At 35.9% G+C, this 20380-nt stretch overlaps 1 protein-coding gene across 1 annotated transcript in view; it reads right to left on the reverse strand.

Moving 5' to 3' along the window:
- Nucleotides 1-3498: 3498 nt before the first annotated feature.
- Nucleotides 3499-20380, reverse strand: part of BMT2 (base methyltransferase of 25S rRNA 2 homolog) — a 103679-nt gene continuing 86797 nt past the window's right edge. The window contains exon 5 of the mRNA XM_047695427.1: nt 3499-5901. Coding sequence (XP_047551383.1) covers nt 5272-5901 — 630 coding nt within the window. The 3' untranslated portion in view covers nt 3499-5271. The remainder of the gene's footprint in view (nt 5902-20380) is intronic.

The raw sequence follows: 20380 nt of genomic DNA on the forward strand, positions 1-20380 counted from the left end.
TCTGTTTCCTTCAGCATTTCTTCTTGCAGGGAGGCTCTAGGAATTTGATCCACCTGCCTCTCTTCTTGTCAGCAATCACCCATCTACCTTATTTTCAAGGAATGGTTGGTTCATCCATGTTTGGCTTTGGGAAATGTTAGTTCTTGGCTTCCTAGTGAAAAGGCCTGTGTTAATTAGGAGACGGTTTGTTGTTGCTGTTGTTGACTTTATCTTCTCTACATTTAACCTGTGTCGGCAAATTCCCTCATCCAAAAAGGATGTGTTACAGAGCAAGAGTTTGAAGAACTAAATTAATATTGGCCAGGGCCATATTTCTATCCTTTTTCTTAGGTACAGGGCAATAGGCCTAGCTGAAGCCTGGCATTAATTAGCTGTGAGAAAGATTTGTAGGTGTAGGGAACAATTACAAAGGGCTTAAATGTGGATTCTACAATAGCTTCATATAGAATATCTCTGTGCCCACAAATCATTTTCTTATGGATATCTGTTTTCCCCATGCCAGCTCAAAGACCAACAGAATGTTATCAGGACACCATTGAATGATTTACTTGGTTGTGACTGCCTTTAGTAAGTGAGACATATATGCAATAAAAGTATGCAAGTATATTCTCCTGACTTTTCTCCTTAAAGAGCTTCAAAAACTATTGGCATCGTTTTATATTTTGAGCAATGCTCCGTACCATTTTTATGGTTTACATGGGCATTCTAATCCTGTAATATGAACAAATTTGCTTCATAGCCTTTTCATTATTTATGACAAATTCAAGAAATGATTCTGCAGTCAATATCTATGACCTAATTTTTTGGATTTTAATTTAAATTTTAAATTTAAAACTTTTAAAATTTAAAATTTAAATTTTAATTAAATTTTATTTTTTTTAAATTTTAAAATTTAAAAACATTTTTGAAATTTTTAAAATATTAAAATTGTTTAAATTTTAATTTAAAAAACATAGGTACCGGGGCGCCTGGGTGGCTCAGTGGTTAAGCCTCTGCCTTCAGCTCAGGTCATGATCTCAGGGTCCTGGGATCGAGTCCCGCATCGAGCTCTCTGCTCAGCAGGGAGCCTGCCTCCTCCTCCTCCTCTCTCTCTGCCTGCCTCTCTGCCTACTCATGATCTGTCTGTCAAATAAATTAAAAAAATCTTTAAGGAAAAAAAATTATTTAAAAAACATAGGTACCATTTTGGACCACTGATGGACCCAATTTTAGAAATTGTTAAAACCTATGATATTAAGTAGTTGTCAATATTTCTGAGTACTAAAAGGATGCAGGAACATTAATCAGAAATGTTTTATATGGCAAAAAGTAGAATCGCTTTCTATTAATTGGACAAAAGTGTTATGGTTAAAAAAATTCAAGTTAATTTGAACCCTGCTGAAGTTGACCAAAAGTTAGCACTCAACAGTGCTAGATGTAACAAGATTCTTAGTTGAAAAATGCATACTGAACTAAACTCATTCTTAAATTTAGGATGATAAAACATTTAAATCTAAGTTCAAGGTAAAGTCTTCCAATTTTGGGATATGAATTTCTCTAATAAGAAAAATAGGGTTTAGGAAACCTAATACTTCCCTCCTTTTATAATATTTAGAGGTCCTTAATGAAATTGTTAGCTGTTGCAGCTTCTTTGTATATTGAGTATTGTGTAATATAGGTTACCACTAATCTTGGGGAACTTTGTTGGCAGTGGATCATGGACATGAAATTTTTGTGAACCATTATGGAGATTAGTGCAATTCAGGTTTTTTTGGAAAAATCAAATTTTTAAAATACATTCTTTGTAATAAATGTTTTTTTAAGTACGAAAAATTTGTTTTCCACCTTTGCTATTGCCTAACAATTTGTAACACCAAAACGGAACCAAATGTTAGTGTGTGGACCCTTGAAGAGGAATACCATTCTAGCACTGTGCCCAGAAAAATGTGGGGAAAATGGAGTGACAGCTTGGTTTCCTCCCCCACTTTTTTTTTTACCCACCTTTTACAATCAGAGAATTGGTTTGTAGCTTGCACTTTTCTAGAGAGATGAACAATACATTCCTCTTACCCACAATGTGTTTGTAATTTGTTGAACAGTTGTCTTTAAAAATTTTTAGATTCTGTTTCATTTTTGGTAAACAAATTAAGGGACTTGAGCAGGGGCAAAGGTTTAAGGATCAGTAGGCAAACATTCCTAGATAGAGATGTTAACCCTATATAGGATGCTTGTCTTTTGTTAGATCATCAGCTCCATGAAAGCAGGGGACTATGACCACCCCAATCCTAATGTTTCCCCAGCATACCGTATATGGTAAAGTTCAAACATTCGTTCAGTGGATTAAGAACTGTTTGACATCATGAGAAAGCCATCTGCTGCCATAAAATAACTAATACACTTAACTATCTTTGATAAAAGTAACTTCCAAGGAAAGGAGGAGACCTACAATGAACCAGAATTTATGGAGGCTGTTGTCCCCGGTTCTTTGATAAACAGCATGACAATATGTAACAATATCGTACTCACTTGAACTCTCTGAATTTTGTGCATCAATTCCTGAAATTAAGGAATTTGAGTAGGTGAACCTAGCTTGAAAATTCTGGAGGTCATTCAAATTTTAAACTGCTTCCCAATTTTGAAATCACTTAGTATAAAAGTCAAAGAGCATAGCACTTTCAGGTTTTAAGTAATAGACAATGAATATTAGAAAATTTAAAATTTTTAATAAATGTGCTTTGTTCACAAAATGTGAAAAAATACAACAAACACAAACATACATTTTCAGATATGCCATCTCCCACCATTTGGCAAATATGATATAAACCATTTTTTATCAAGTCATGATCCTGAAGAATCTAATCAAATGATCATCATTTATTTCTGAAACTCCAAATTATTTTGGAGAATCCTGTTCTGAGACAGGAGACCCCTTAAAACTTATTTAGTAAATCATTCTCAAGAGTACCCATTCAGTATTAAAAGGCTCTGTTAACTTCTCTTGTCATTACATATATCTTCTGGCACCAAGCCACAGGACTGCTTATATTTTAACACATAAATGTTAAACTGGCTTTGGTGGAATATGTATTAGTTTAAATCCTGTACCAACCTAATTTGAAGCTGAATGTATAGTAACAAATGACATTTATAAATCCAAACAAATTTATACTAAGTGGGAGTAGGTTTTATAAAGAGACTTTTCTTTAAAGTACTACTTAAAATACATCATGCACACTTTGGAGCATAAGCAGAATCAACATCTGTAAACAATCAGAAAAATTTATAGCACCAACATGTTAGCTGTAACACAAAGGCTGACTCCAAGGTCATACTTATACCAGCCTCTCAAAAGCCCGGTTTTCATTTACTTTCAAAGCACTTTAATTAGATATATTGTTTTCTTTGCCCTTAAGATCATATTTCGCCAAATCAAAGGAAATGGGCAATATGGGTAAAAGAGGTACTACCAAAACATAGTAAACACAGTTTTGTGTTATCTGAATAGAGTGGGTTTTTTTCCCATTCTTTTGGGGGAGATAAAGATGGGACCTACAATGCTTAATTGGAAAGAAAACTCAAATCTTAATTATTAAGGGCTCTGAGGCTATTGAAAATAAATGAAACATTTCTAGTTACTTTTGGCATATTTGAGCAACCATTGTTTATTGCATTCATTCAACTGACTTTTTAGGTTAATTACAATCCTGTTACTTTCATTAATTTAGAACATGAAATTTAATTTGAAATATCGGGTATATATACCCAAACACTGGTATCTTAAAGGGTAATTTTATATTTCTAAATAAAGTCTGACATTCAAAGTTAACTACAGCAACTCACAATAAGCACAAAAACATCAATTTTACCAGAGTAAAGAAGTGCAGTTTATGAAATTTAAGGATCAACTATTGAAAATGCAAGTTTCCTTGAAGAACATACATACACACGCGCGCGCGCACACATAACATTAACCATGGATTCTGAAACTGTGATACTTCAGTGCAAAAACCTCAGTATGAGGTAATTTTAATGTAATAACCACTTGAAAAAAAAATCCACACAGTGGCACTCTTAAAAACGACAGTTTACATGACAATTGCTGGCTGACAAGACAATGTGGACCAAATGTTCTTAGCTATTTAAACTAATCTTGTCTTGTTTGGACATATTTTTCTCCTTAATCATTTGCTTCTGATTCAGAAACACAGAAAGTCATTTATCAATGTGGAAAGGGAAAATTCCCACAGCCAACTAATGGTTTATATATTCAAAGAAAATTTTCTGCTAGAATTTTGATAGAAACTAGAATACCGAAAGGTCAAAACCATTTTATGAGATTGCTAGCAGAGGGTTAATTTAAAATTTTTCTATATAATTCCAGACTTGTAGTGCAGCACACCTCCTTAATGGAAAGGTGAGAACCCTAATAAGGTTGGTCTAGACAGAACATAAACTCTTACAAGTGCAAACCCTTTCACAAAGGTGTTTCAGGTCAGGATCGAGTATTGTTCCTTGCTTAAATAGAAAATTTTGTAAATGAAACCTAAAATTAAAAAAGGTAAGAGTGAACTCTCACAGTTAAATATACTTAACACCAAGGCCTAAATCAATATGAAAGATATGAACATTCTACTTTGGCAATGGTGTTTATTGTACTGTACTAATGAAATTAGAATACATACTTGGGGGAAATTTTTCCCCAAATGTCTGATGCTGCCAAATGAGCAAAAAAGAAAAAAAAAATCAATTCCAGAAAGTTGAGGAAACGCTGGATCACCAGACAAAACTGAACAGAAAATGGCTTTCTGTAACAGATAACAATTTAGCTAGAAAAGAGAATAAGTGCATCACAAAACAACTAAACCAATCTATCTCTGTCACATTTAACTTGTGAGTAATCAAAGTGCAAGCTACAGCTTTCTACATATCTTTCTCATTGCAATGGTTTAAAGTCAACACTGAAAAGATTAAAAAAGAAAAATACATAGCAAGTTATGCTTCATTTTCACAATAGCACTAAAGAAAAAAGGTACCTTTCTATAGTATCTTAGTGCTAAATGCTAAAGTAACAGTGGTTTCTGCTATGACAGGAGTCACTCTGCATGAAACTTTAAGCTTTCTATATAAGAATAAATTTTAAAATCCAGAAGTAGAAAAAAATAGCAAACTCTGTAAACCTTTGCATTTCTTCTATGCAAACCAGGTTTTAAGTACTGAGTTCATGTTAGTATTTCTGATTAGTGTAAGGAATTAGTTTAGAAGTCTGGACTGAAAGGGCCTTTTGCTTTGCTATTAACTTAAAAGTAATATGGGATCTTCTAGCTCATAGAAAGGAATAGAGCTGGTTTGACTTTCTCCAGAATCTGAGTCGTATGGAGCATCAGGGAGCTCTGTGAAACCATATGCTAGTTGTTCATCTTCCATATCTGATCGAACGTAGCAGGAAGGGTTAGAATATTCCTCTTCTTCTATACTGTTGAAATCTTGAGGAATATATAACATCCCTGGGTAGTTCCTACTAACCAAGTCACTTGTGGTTTTTAGGGAGATTTTTCTAAATGCCATCAAATGCATATGTGAAAATTTTGAATACTTGAAACGTTTAAAGCCCAGGGATTCTATAGCAATCTTCCAGCTTTTCATCATCATAGCATGACGGTTCTGATGGGAGGAATCAGGTGTGATGATAAGCAATAAACCATTTAACACTAACAGTTCATGGGCTTTCTTGCAGCAAATCCATCGTTGGTAAGGCGATGGAAAATAAGAAAGGAGGAGAGAGAAAACCACCACATGGAAAAGTTCTCCAGGAAGAGAATCAATAGGGTTTTTCAGCTGCTTCAAAAAGGCATCTATAGCATCCTGTGCAAGCTGGAGTGGCTGCTGAAGCTGCAAGTTCAGGAAGTCACATTTATATACACTCTGCAGAAAGGGAAAAACAAGGCATATTCAGAATCTGAAGATCACTTCCACCCTATTACACAGATTTTACACCACACAGTGTCACAGCATTTCTACATTATCCAAGCTTTAATTCTTAATTTTTCCCTTCTACGTGATTCCACTTGCACAGACATTCAAACTAAACTTTTACACAATAAAATTTCAAAGAGATTATAATCAAGCCTAGAGAATTTCTTCTCATTAAACTAAATATTTCTGCCTAACAATTTGAAATTTAATTTGGATAAGAGCTTACTAGAAAGATTTATCTAAACTTAGTCATATTTACTTTCACTTCAACATTTATAGTTAACAAAGACCAATATAAAAACTTTAAACAATACTATTAAATAAAGATGAATCGAAAAGGATAATGAAAGAGGCATTATACATTTGTAAAAGCAGAGCACCAAAACTTTTCAAGGTCATGAAAAATGTCTTTAAACCATTAGCTCGAATCATCTTAAAAATAATTTTAGTATTACATTTATTCTATTAAACAACCAGAATAAAAAGTTTTAAAATTAGATAAAAATTAGTGTTCTTTTAATATAATAGTTATTAACTAACAATGATATGGACTAATACTTTATTCCCTCATTCTTGCTAGTAGGTAGACAAGCTGAGCACATAATTATGTGGACTATCTATTAGAGAAAGTAACACATAACATGAAAAAAGAAAAATGTTTTTCTCCTTCCCATTGCTTCCCCTTCCTCCATTTTTTTTTCTTTTTTTAAATGATTGGAGGGTGTGAGAGTACATGCCAAATGGGAGGAGGGGCAGAGGGAGAGAATCAGCAAGCAGACTTTACCTGAGCAGGGAGCCCAACACAGGGCTGGATCTTATAATCCATGACCTGAACCAAAACCAAGAGTTGGAGCCACCTAGGCACCCCCACCTTTTTTTCCTCTTAAGATAACTTCAGTATACTGGTGTACAAACAAGGAGAACTGACACACAAGTATATTTAAAGGGTACTTATTGATAAGTTTTGTCATTAAACATTCATGAAACCATGAAACGACAATCAATGAATAGACCTAACACCTCCAAAAGCTTCCTCCCTGAGCCTTTACAATCCTTTCCTGGTACCCTTCTTGTTCTTCCTGGCTACCAGGCAATTGTTCATGTGATTTCTATCATTACAGATTTAGTTTGTATTTTTTTTTTAAAGATTTTATTTATTTATTTGACAGAGAAAGATCACAAGTAGGCAGAGAGGCAGCCAGAGAGAGAGAAGCAGGCTCCCCGCTGAGCAAAGAGCCCGACTTGGGGCTCGATCCCAGGATCCTGAGACCATGACCCGAGCTGAAGGCAGTGGCTTAACCCACTGAGCCACCCAGGCGCTCCAGATTTAGTTTGTATTTCATAAAATTTTATATGAATGGAGTAAGAATAATGTCTTCTTGATTTGCCTGGCTTCTTCCACACAATACAATTATTTTGAGATTCATCCACTCTTTTGCATCTATATCTATATCTATATATCATCTATACCAGTTGACTCTTGTATATTGCTCTCCTATCTTGCAACCCTGCTAAACTCATTTATTCTAGTAGCTACTCTGTAGATTCCAAGGAATAATTTAATGGATGATCAATGTCATATATGAATAAAGACAGTTTCGGTTCTTTCCAATCTTGATGCCTAGTATTGCTTTTTTCCTGACTCTATTGCTCTGCTAGCATATTGATTCTGAATCATTTCCATGAAGTTGTAACATTCAGCAAATTATGCAGTGCTGTATATTCACTTCATTGCGGTAGTTCCCATCATGTAAGTTGACTTTAATATGTATTTTAAGTCAGGTATTAACTGTTTAATAAAATCTATCTATTGACAGTTTATTCTTTGCTATTGAATTGTGAGTTTTAAAATATATTTTAGATAGTAGTCCCTTATCTGAAGTAAAATGATTTGCAGATACTTTCTTCCATTCTGTAGGTTGCCTTTTCATGCTGTTACTCGTTTCCTTTGTAGAAGCTTTTTAGTTTGATGTAGTCTCGTTTGTCTATTTTTGCATTTGTTGCCTTTGGTTTTGGTAATCAGATTTAAAATATCACCATGACTGATAATCAAGATGATTACACCCAAGTTTTCTCAGAGGAGTTTTATGGCTTTCGATCCATGTTCAAGTCCCTAATCCATTTTTAGTTTTGGTGTGTAGTGGTCCCATTTCATTCGTTTGCATATGATGTCCAATTTTCTCAGCACCATTTATTGAAGAGACTGACCTCCTTCCCTCTGTATATTCTCTGCTCCTTTGTTATAAATTAATTGACCATATATACATGGGTTTATTTCTAGGCCCTCTCTTCTATTTGTTCTATGTGTAGATTTTAATACCAGTATCCTAGAGATTTAATCATCATAGCTTTGTAATATAGTTTGAAATCAGGTAGTGTAATGCCTCCAGTTTCTTCTTTCCCAAGACCATTTTCACTATTTGGGGGTCTCTGATGATTCCAATTAAATTTTAAAACTGTTCTGTTTCTGTGAAAAATGACACTGCAATTGTGATAGGGATTGCACTGAATCTGTGAACTGGTTTGGGTAGTATGATATTAAACAACATTCTTTGAATCTATAAGCACCGATCATCTTACCATTTATTTATATATTCAGTTTCTTTTATTATTGTAGTTTTCAATATACAAGTCTTTCACCTCCTTGGTCAGATTTATTCCTTGGTACTTTATTCTGTTTGACACATTTATAAATGGAATTGTTTTCTTAATTTTTTTTTTTTTTGTATTTTACTATTAGTGTATAAAAATACAATGTGTTGATTTTTTATCTTGCAACTTTACTGGATTTCTTTATTCTAACAGTTTCCAGATTTTAATCTTTAGGATTTTTATGTATAGTATAAGTTATCTCCAAATAGTGCCAGCTTTACTTCTTTCTTTCCAATTTGGATGCCTCTTTTCTTTTCTTGCTTAATTGCCTTGGCAGTACTTACCCTCTACTGAATAAAAGTGGAAAGAGTGGGTATCCTTGTCTTGTTCCTGATCTTAGCAGAAAAACTGAAAAGCTTTTCACAGTTGAACATGATGTTAGCTGTGGGCTGGTCATACTTAGCCTTTCTACTATGTTGAGGTACGTTCTCTCCCTAACCACTTTGTTGAGAGTTTTTATCATAAGTGATATTGTATTTTATTAAATCCTTTTCCACATCTATCAAAATGAAATGATTTTTATCCTTTATTTTGTTACTAAGGTGTGTTATATTGATTTTGTGGATATTAAACCATCCTTGCATCCTTGGAATAAATCCCACTTGATACATTCTTTTAATGTACTACAGAATTCAGTTTGCTTATATTTTGTTGGGGATTTTTGTATCCATGTGTTAGGGACACTGTTCCTGTAATATTTTTTTTTTCTTTTCATGTGGAATCCTTGTCTGGTTTTAGTATCAGTAACGGGATTGAAGCAGTGATCAAAAACCTCCCCAAAAACAAGAGCCCAGGACCTGACAGATTCCCTGGAGAATTCTACCAAACATTCAAAGAAGAAATAATACCTATTCTCCTGAAGCTGCTTCAAAACATAGAAACAGAAGGAAAACTTCCAGACTCTTTCTGTGAAGCCAGCATTACCCTGATCCCCAAACCAGGAAAAGACCCCATCAAAAAGGAGAATTTCAGACCAATATCCCTGATGAATATGGATGCCAAGATTCTCAACAAGATCCTAGCTAATAGGATCCAACAGTACATTAAAAAGATTGAATCCCACCATGAATAGGTGGGATTTATCCATGGGATGCAAGGGTGGTTCAACATTTGCAAATCAATCAATGTGATAGAACAAATCAGTAGAAGAGAGAAGAATCACATGGTCCTCTCAACTGATGCGGGAAAAAGCATCTGACAAGATACAGCATCTGTTCCTGATTAAAACACTTCAAAGTATAGGGACAGAGGGAACATTCCTCAACTTCAAAAAAATCTATCTATGCTTTCCTTATAAAATGAGTTTGGAAGAGTTTCCTTCTCTTATTTTTTGGAAGAGTTTGAGGAGGATTTTTGTTTGTTGGAAGGTTTTTGTTTTTAGCATTCATTTTTAAAAATTTAAAATCGATTAACATACAGTTATAACATAACTATTATTAGTATCAGAGGTAGAATTTAGTGATTCATCAGTTGCACAGAATACCCACTGCTCATTATATTAAGGATTATCCTTAATATCCATCACTGAGTTACCCCATCCTCCCAACCATATCCCTTTCAACAACCCTCAGTTTGTTTCCTAGTTAAGAGTCTCTTATGGTTTGTCTCCCTCTCTGATTTCATCTTATTTTACCTTCTCTTTCCCCATATTCATCTGTTTTATTTCTTAAATTCCACAGGAGTGAAAGCATATGATATTTGTCTTTCTCTGATTTATTTCACTTAGCATAATACCATCTAATTCCATCCACATCATTGTAAATGGCAAGATTTCATCCTTTTTGACAGCTAATATTCCATTGTTTATACCATATCTCCTTTATCCATTCACCTGTCAGTGGACATCTGGGTTCTTCTCATAGTTTGGCTATTGTAGCCACTGCTGCTATACACACTTCAAATCACTATGTTTGTATCCTTTGGAAGAGTACCTAGGAGAGCAATTCCTGGGTTGTAGGGGAGCCCTATTTCTGACTTTTTGAGGAAACTTCATACTGTTTTCCAGAGTGGCTGCACCAGTTGGCATTCCCACCAACATTTTAAAAAGGTTCCCCTTTCTCCACATCCTTGCCAACATCTGTTTCCTGACTTGTTAATTTTAGCCATTCTGATTGGCATGAGGTGGTACCTCATCACAGTTTTGATATGTATTTCCCTGATGCCTAGTGATGTTGAGCATTTTTTCATGTATTTATTGTCTGTTTGTATGTCTTCTTTGGAGAAATGTCTGTTCATGTCTTCTGCCCATTTCTTGATTGGATTATTTGTTCTTTTGGTGTTGGGTTTGAGAAGTTCTTTATAGATTTTGGATACTAGTCCTTTATCTGATATGTCATTTGCAAATATCTTCTCCCATTCTGTGGGTTCTCTTCTGGTTCTGTTGAGTGTTTCTTTTGCTGTGCGAAAGATTTTTATCTTGATCAAGAACCAATAGTTCATTTTTGCTTTTGTTTCTTGGCTTTGAAAACGTGTGTAGCAAGAAGTTGCTGCAGCCAAGGTCAAAGAGGTTGCCTATGTTGTCCTATAGGATTTTGATGGATTCCTGTCTCACATTGAGGTCTTTCATGCTGGAAGGTTTTTGATTATTGATTCAACACACTAAGCAGGACCCAGTCTGTTCAGATGTTCTATTTCATCTTAATTCAGTCTTGATAGGTTGTATGTTTCTAGGAATTTATTCATTTCTTATAGATTGTCCAGTTTGTTAACATACGATTGTTTATCACAGTCACCAGCTTTTACTTTCACTTATCTTTTCTATTTGTCTTTTTAGTCTCTATTTCATTTATGTCTGCTCTGATCTTCATTTCCCTCTTTCTATCTTTGGACTTTTTTTGTATTTTACCAAGTTCCGTGAGGTGTACAGTTAGGTTGTTTGAAACTTTTCTTATTTCTTGAGGTAGGCATTTATGGCTATGAACTTCTTAGAATTGCTTTTCCTGCATCCCATAAATTTTTTTTTTAAATTTTTTTTTTATTTTATTTTTTTATGTGACAGAGAGAGAGATCACAAGTAGGCAGAGAGGCAGGCAGAGAGAGAGGGGAAAGCAGGCTCCCAGCTGAGCAGAGAGCCCGATGTGGGGCTTGATCCCAGGACCCTGAGATCATGACCTGAGCCGAAGGCAGTGGCTTAACCCACTGAGCCACCCAGGCGCACCATGCATCCCATAAATTTTAATGTGTTCCATTTCTATTTTCATTGGTCTCAAATTATTTTTATTTCTCTTTTGATTTCTTCTTTGACCTACCAGTTGTTTAATAGCATTTTTAATCTCCACATGTGTAAATTTTCTAGTTTTGTGTAATTAATGTTTCCTTTCATACCACTGTGGTTGGAAAAGGTGGTTGAGGAAGAAGTTGCTGTGGCTGAGGTCGAAGCGGTTGCTGCCTGTGTTCTCCTCAAGGATTTTGATGGATTCCTTTCTCACATGGAGGCCCTTCATCCATTTTGAGTCTATTTTGTATGTGGTGTAAGGATATGGTCCAGTTTCATTTTTCTGCACAAGGCTGTCTAGTTTTCCTAGCACCATTTGTGGAAGAGACCGTCTTTTTTCCATTGGACATTCTTCCCTGCTTTGTCGAAGATTAGTTGACCATAGAGTTGAGGGTCTATTTCTGGGCTCTCTCTTCTGTTCCATGATCTATGTGTCTGTTTCTGTGCCAGTACCATACTGTGTTGATGATGACAGCTTTGTAATAGAGCTTGAAGTCTGGAATTGTGATGCCACCGACTTTGGCTTTCCTTTTCAACATTCCTCTGGCTATTTGGGGTCTTTTCTGGTTCTATATAAATTTTAGGATTATTTGTTCCATTTCTTCGAAAAAATTGATAGTATTTTGATAGAGATTGCATTAAATGTGTAGATGGCTTTAGGTAGCATAGACATTTTCACAATATTTGTTCTCCCAATCCATGAGCATGGAACATTTTTCCATTTCTTTGTGTCTTACTTAATTTATTTCATTAGTATTTTATAGTTTTCTGAGTACAGATTCTTTCTCTCTTTGGTTATCTCTCTCTCTCTCTCATAAGTAGGTTCCACACCCAGTGTGGAGCCCAACGTGGGGCTTGAACTCATGACCCTAAGATCAAGACCTGAGCTGAGATCAAGTATCTGATGCTTCACCAACTGAGCCACCCAGGAACCCCTTGATGAGTATTTCATTGCATATCTATCTATCACTTATTATTTATCCATTCATCTATTGATGGACACTTTGTGTGCTGCCATAGTTTAATCGTAAATAATGCTGCTATAAACAGAGATGGATATAGCTGTTTGAATTAGTGGTTGTGTATTTTTTGGGTAAATATCCAGTAGTGTGATTGCTGATTGTAGGGCAGTTCTATTTTTAAGTTTTTGAGGAACCTCCATAATGTCTTCCACAGTAAACGCACGAGTTTACATTCCCATCTGCATGACGGTTTCTTTTTCTCCACATCCTTGCCTACCCTTGTTGTTTCTTTTCTTCTTGACTTTCGCCATTCTGAAAGGTGTGCGGTGATATCTTGTTGTAGTTTTGATTTGCCTTTCCCTGATGAGTGATACTGAGTATTTTTTCATGTGCCTATTAGCCATCTGATGTCTTCTTTGGAGAAATTTCTATTCATGTCTTCTGCCCATTTTTAAATATTTGTGGTTTTGGTGTTGAGTTGTATAAGTTCTTTATATATTTTGGATACTAACCCTTTAATAGATATGTCAGTTGCAAATATCTTATACCATTCAGTAGCTTGTCTTTTTGTTGATCATTTCTTTTACTGTGCAGAAACTTTATTTTGATGTAGTCCCAATAGTCTATTTTTTGCTTTTTTCTCCTCCAGCCTTAGGAGAGCTACCTAGAAAAATGTTATGGTCCATGTCAGGGAAATGACTACCTCCTCTTTTCTAGGGTTTTTATGGTTTCAGGTCTTGCATTTAGATCTTGAATCTGTTTTGAATTTATTTTTGTGGATGGTGTGAGAAAGTGGTCCAGTTTCATTTTTTTGCATGTAGCTGCCCAGTTTTCCCAAGACCATTTGTGGAAGAGTCTCTTTTTCCTATTATATATAAATTCCTCCTTTGTTGAAGATTGACCATATAATTGTGGGTTTATTTCTAGGTTTTCTATTCCATTCCAACGATCCATGTGTCTATATTTATGTCAGTACTCCACTGTTAGATTACCACAGCTTTGTATTTTAACTTGGAAATCTGGAATTGTGATACATCTTCTATTTTTCAAGACTGCTTTGGCTATCTGGGGTCTTCTGTGGTTCCATACACATGTTAGGTTTGTTCTAGTTCTGTGAAAAATGCTATTGGTATTTTGATAAGGACTGATTTAAATCTGTAGACTGCTTTAGGTAGTACAGAATTTTAACAATATTTGTTCTCCCGATTCATGAGCATGGAATATCTTTACATTTCTTTATGTCACCTTCATTTTTCTTTCCTCAGTGTTTTATAGTGTCTCCTTCACTTCTGAATAACTTGGCCAGGTAGAGTATTCTTGGATGGCAGTATCTTTTCTTTCAGCCTTGTGAACATAAAGTGGTATACCTTCTGGCCTGCAAAGTTTCTGCTGAGAAATCTGCCTAGAGATTTATGGGAGTTCATTTGTATGCAGTAAGTTGTTTTTTTGCTTGCTGCTTTTACTATTTTCTCCATTTTCTATTCCTTTTTTTGCTGCTGTGTTGTCTTCACATTGATGCTTCTGCAGTTTCTAGTTTCATGTTGAATGCCTCTTATGTATTTTTCAGTTTATATTTTTCAGCTCTGTGACTTATACTTGGTACCTTTTCCATCTCTTTGTTGAAGTTCTCACTGTGTTAATTCATTCTTCTCTCCACTTTTATAAGTATCTCCATGACCATTACTTTGAATTCTTTAGTAGGTAAATTACTTACCTCTATTTCATTAATTTTTTTCCCCTGGAAGTTTTATTTATTTATTTTTTCTTTCCATTTGGAACATATTCCTCTCTTCATTTTGACTCTCTGTGTTGGTTTCTATATAGCAGATGACACCAAAGCCTCTTCCAGTTTTGAAGAAGTGGCCTCATGTAGGAGATGAAACTTGTTATTCAACTCTGTCTCAGTTCTTGGTTGTCTTTCAAACCTTTATGCTTGTCCAAGCAGGCTATTATATTTTTAATAGCTTCCAGTAGTTGAGGATATGCCAAGACCTGTCAGTGTCCTTGTAGGGGATGATGTCAGCACCTAGACTCAGGCTGACTGGAAGCCAGACCTCCAGGCTTCAGCTTTTAAATTTTATTTTTTATAAACATATATTTTTATCCCCAGAGGTACAGGTCTGTGAATCGCCAGGTTTACACACTTCACAGCACTCACCATAGCACATACCCTCCCCAATATCCATAACCCCATCCCCCCTCTCCCAACCCCCCTCCCCCCATCAACCCTCAGTTTGTTTTGTGAGATTAAGAGTCATTTATGGTTTGTCTCCCTCCCAATCCCATCTTGTTTCATTTACTCTTCTCCTACCCCCTTAACCCCCCATGTTGCATCTCCTCTCCCTCATATCAGGGAGATCATATGATAGTTGTCTTTCTCCGATTGACTTATTTCGCTAAGCATGATACCCTCTAGTTCCATCCACGTCGCCGCAAATGGCAAGATTTCATTTCTTTTGATGGCTGCATAGTATTCCATTGTGTATATATACCACTTCTTCTTTATCCATTCGTCTGTTGATGGACATCTAGGTTCTTTCCACAGTTTGGCTATTGTAGACATTGCTGCTATAAACATTCGGGTGCACGTGCCCCTTCGGATCACTACGTTTGTATCTTTAGGGTAAGTACCCAGCAGTGCAATTGCTGGGTCATAGGGTAGTTCTATTTTCAACATTTTGAGGAACCTCCATGCTGTTTTCCAGAGTGGTTGCACCAGCTTGCATTCCCACCAACAGTGTAGGAGGGTTCCCCTTTCTCTGCATCCTCGCCAGCATCTGTCATTTCCTGACTTGTTCATTTTAGCCATTCTGACTGGTGTGAGGTGATATCTCATTGTGGTTTTGATTTGTATTTCCCTGATGCCGAGTGATATGGAGCACTTTTTCATGTGTCTGTTGGCCATCTGGATGTCTTCTTTGCAGAAATGTCTGTTCATGTCCTCTGCCCATTTCTTGATTGGATTATTTGTTATTTGGGTGTTGAGTTTGCTAAGTTCTTTATAGATTTTGGACACTAGCCCTTTATCTGATATGTCATTTGCAAATATCTTCTCCCATTCTGTCAGTTGTCTTTTGGTTTTTTTAACTGTTTCCTTTGCTGTGCAAAAGCTTTTGATCTTGATAAAATCCCAAAAGTTCATTTTTGCCCTTGCTTCCCTTGCCTTTGGTGATGTTCCTAGGAAGATGTTGCTGCGGCTGAGGTCGAAGAGGTTGCTGCCTGTGTTCTCCTCAAGGATTTTGATGGATTCCTTTCTCACATTGAGATCCTTCATCCATTTTGAGTCTATTTTCGTGTGTGCTGTAAGGAAATGATCCAATTTCATTTTTCTGCATGTGGCTGTCCAATTTTCCCAACACCATTTATTGCAGAGGCTGTCTTTTTTCCAGTGGACATTCTTTCCTGCTTTGTCGAAGATGAGTTGACCATAGAGTTGAGGGTCTATTTCTGGGCTTTCTATTCTGTTCCATTGATCTATGTGTCTGTTTTTGTGCCAGTACCAGGCTGTCTTGATGACGACAGCTTTGTAATAGAGCTTGAAGTCCGGAATTGTGATGCCACCAACTTTGGCTTTCTTTTTCAATATTCCTTTGGCTATTCGAGGTCTTTTCTGGTTCCATATGAATTTTAGGATTATTTGTTCCATTTCTTTGAAAAAAAATGGATGGTACTTTGATAGGAATTGCATTAAATGTGTAGATTGCTTTAGGTAGCATAGACATTTTCACAATATTTATTCTTCCAATCCAGGAGCATGGAACATTTTTCCATTTCTTTGTGTCTTCCTCAATTTCTTTCATGAGTACTTTATAGTTTTCTAAGTATAGATTCTTAGTCTCTTTGGTTAGGTTTATTCCTAGGTATCTTATAGTTTTGGGTGCAATTGTAAATGGGATGGACTCCTTAATTTCTCTTTCTTCTGTCTTGTTGTTGGTGTAGAGAAATGCAACTGATTTCTGTGCATTGATTTTATATCCTGACACTTTACTGAATTCCTGTACAAGTTCTAGCAGTTTTGGAGTGGAGTCTTTTGGGTTTTCCACATATAGTATCATATCATCTGCAAAGAGTGAGAGTTTGACTTCTTCTTTGCCAATTTGGATGCCTTTAATTTCCTTTTGTTGTCTGATTGCTGAGGCTAGGACCTCTAGTACTATGTTGAAGAGCAGTGGTGATAACGGACATCCCTGCTGTGTTCCTGACCTTAGCAGAAAAGCTTTCAGTTTTTCTCCATTGAGAATGATATTTGCGGTGGGTTTTTCATAGATGGCTTTGATAATATTGAGGTATGTGCCCTCTATACCTACACTTTGAAGAGTTTTGACCAGGAAGGGATGCTGTACTTTGTCAAATGCTTTTTCAGCATCTATGGAGAGTATCATATGGTTCTTGTTATTTCTTTTATTAATGTGTTGTATCACATTGATTGATTTGCGGATGTTGAACCAGCCTTGCAGCCCTGGAATAAATCCCACTTGGTCGTGGTGAATAATCCTTTTAATGTACTGTTGAATCCTATTGGCTAGTATTTGGGCGAGAATTTTTGCATCTGTGTTCATCAAGGATATTGGTCTGTAGTTCTCTTTTTTGATGGGATCCTTGTCTGGTTTTGGGATCAAAGTGATGATGGCCTCATAAAATGAATTTGGAAGTTTTCCTTCTATTTCTATTTTGTGGAACAGTTTCAGGAGGATAGGAATTAGTTCTTCTCTAAATGTTTGGTAGAATTCCCCTGGGAAGCCATCTGGCCCTGGGCTTTTGTTTGTTTGGAGGTTTTTGATGACTGTTTCAATCTCCTTACTGGTTATGGGTCTGTTCAGGCTTTCCATTTCTTCCTGGTTCAGTTGTGGTAGCTTATATGTCTCTAGGAATGCATCCATTTCTTCCAGATTGTCAAATTTGTTGGCGTAGAGTTGCTCATAGTATGTTCTTATAATTGTCTGTATTTCTTTGGTGTTCGTTGTGATCTCTCCTCTTTCATTCATGATTTTATTTATTTGGGTCCTTTGTCTTTTCTTTTTGATAAGTCTGGCCAGGGGTTTATCAATCTTATTAATTCTTTCAAAGAACCAGCTCCTAGTTTCGTTGATTTGTTCTATTGTTTTTTTGGTTTCTATTTCATTGATTTCTGCTCTGATTTTTATGATTTCTCTTCTCCTGCTGGGTTTAGGGTTTCTTTCTTGTTCTTTCTCCAGCTCCTTTAGGTGTAGGGTTAGGTTGTGTGCCTGAGACCTTTCTTGTTTCTTGAGAAAGGCTTGTACCGCTATATATTTTCCTCTCAGGACTGCCTTTGTTGTGTCCCACAGATTCTGAACCATTGTGTTTTCATTATCATTTGTTTCCATAAATTTTTTCAATTCTTCTTTAATTTCCTGGTTGACCCATTCATTCTTTAGAAGGATGCTGTTTAGTCTCCATGTATTTGGGTTCTTTCCAAATTTCCTCTTGTGATTGAGTTCTAGCTTTAGAGCATTGTGGTCTGAAAATATGCAGGGAATGATCCCAATCTTTTGATACCAGTTGAGACTTGATTTAGGACCAAGAATGTGATCTATTCTGGAGAATGTTCCATGTGCACTAGAGAAGAATGTGTATTCTGTTGCTTTGGGATGAAATGTTCTGAATATATCTGTGATGCCCATCTGGTCCAGTGTGTCATTTAAGGCCTTGATTTCCTTGTTGATCTTTTGCTTGGATGATCTGTCCATTTCAGTGAGGGGAGTGTTAAAATCCCCTACTATTATTGTATTATTGTCAATATGTTTCTTTGGTTTTGTTATTAATTGGTTTATATAGTTGGCTGCTCCCACGTTAGGGGTATAGATATTTAAAATTGTTAGATCTTCTTGTTGGACAGTTCCTTTGAGTATGATATAGTGTCCTTCCTCATCTCTTATTACAGTCTTTGGCTTAAAATCTAATTGATCTGCTATAAGGATTGCCACTCCTGCTTTCTTCCGATGTCCATTAGCATGGTAAATTCTTTTCCACCCCCTCACTTTAAACCTGGAAGTGTCTTCGGGTGTAAGATGAGTTTTGTAGGCAACATATAGATGGGTTTTGTTTTTTTATCCATTCTGATACCCTGTGTCTTTTGTTTGGGCATTTAGCCCATTAACATTCAGGATAAGTATTGAGAAATATGAATTTAGTGCCATTGTATTGCCTGTAAGGTGACTGTTATTGTATATTGTCTCTGTTTCTTTCTGATCTACTACTTTTAGGGTCTCTCTTTGCTTAGAGGACCCCTTTCAATATTTCCTGTAGAGCTGGTTTGGTGTTTGCAAATTCTTTCAGTTTTTGTTTGTCCTGGAAGCTTTTAATCTCTCCTTCTATTTTCAATGATAGCCTAGCTGGATATAGTATTCTTGGCTGTATGTTTTTCTCATTTAGTACTCTGAATATATCATGCCAGCTCTTTCTGGCCTGCCAGGTCTCTGTGGATAAGTCTGCTGCCAATCTAATATTTTTACCATTGTATGTTACAGACTTCTTTTCCTGGGCTGCTTTCAGGATCTTTTCTTTGTCACTAAGACTTGTCAATTTTACTATTAGGTGACGGGGTGTGGACCTATTCTTATTGATTTTGAGAGGGGTTCTCTGAACCTCCTGGATTTTGATGCTTGTTCCCTTTGCCATATTGGGGAAATTCTCTCCAATAATTCTCTCCAACATACCTTCTGCTCCCCTCTCCGTTTCCTCTTCTTCTGGAATCCCAATTATTCTAATGTTGTTTCGTCTTATGGTGTCACTTATCTCTCGAATTCTCCCCTCGTGGTCCAGTAGCTGTTTGTCCCTCTTTTGCTCAGCTTCTTTATTCTCTGTCATTTGGTCTTCTATATCGCTAATTCTTTCTCCTGCCTCATTTATCCTAGCAGCGAGAGCCTCCATTTTTTATTGCACCTCATTAATAGCTTTTATTATTTCAACTTGGTTAGATTTTAGTTCTTTTATTTCTCCAGAAAGGGCTTTTATATCTCCCGAGAGGGTTGCTTTAATATCTTCCATGCCTTTTTCAAGCCCAGCTAGAACTTTGAGAATCTTCATTCTGAACTCTATATCTGACATATTACCAATGTCTGTATTGATTAGGTCCCTAGCCTTTGGTACTGCTTCTTGTTCTTTTTTTTGTTGTGAATTTCTCCGCTTTGTCATTTTGTCCAGATAAGAGTATATGAAGGAGCAAGTAAAATACTAAAAGGGTGGCAACAACCCCAGGAAAATATGCTTTAGCCAAATCAGAAGAGATCCCAAATCATGAGGGGTAGAAAGGGGATAAAAAGGGGTTCAGAAGAAAAAAAAAAAAAAAAAAGAAAAAAAAAAGAAAAAAAAAAGAAACTATTAAAAAAAGAAAGCCGATAAAAAATATAAAAAGGAAAAAAATATATATATATATTAGATAAACTATTTAAAAAACGTTAAAAAAAGAAAACGGTAAAAGTTAAAAAAATTTAGAAGAGAAAAAAAAATTGAAAAAGAGAAAAAAAATTAAATTAACTGCAAGGCTAAAGAATCATGGGGAGAAAGTCATGAGTTCCATGCTTTGCTTTCTTCTCCTCTGGAATTCCGCCGCTCTCCTCGGTATTGAAACTGCACTCCT

This window comes from Lutra lutra, chromosome 11, assembly GCF_902655055.1.
Source record: "Lutra lutra chromosome 11, mLutLut1.2, whole genome shotgun sequence".
NCBI classification, from domain to species: domain Eukaryota; kingdom Metazoa; phylum Chordata; class Mammalia; order Carnivora; family Mustelidae; genus Lutra; species Lutra lutra.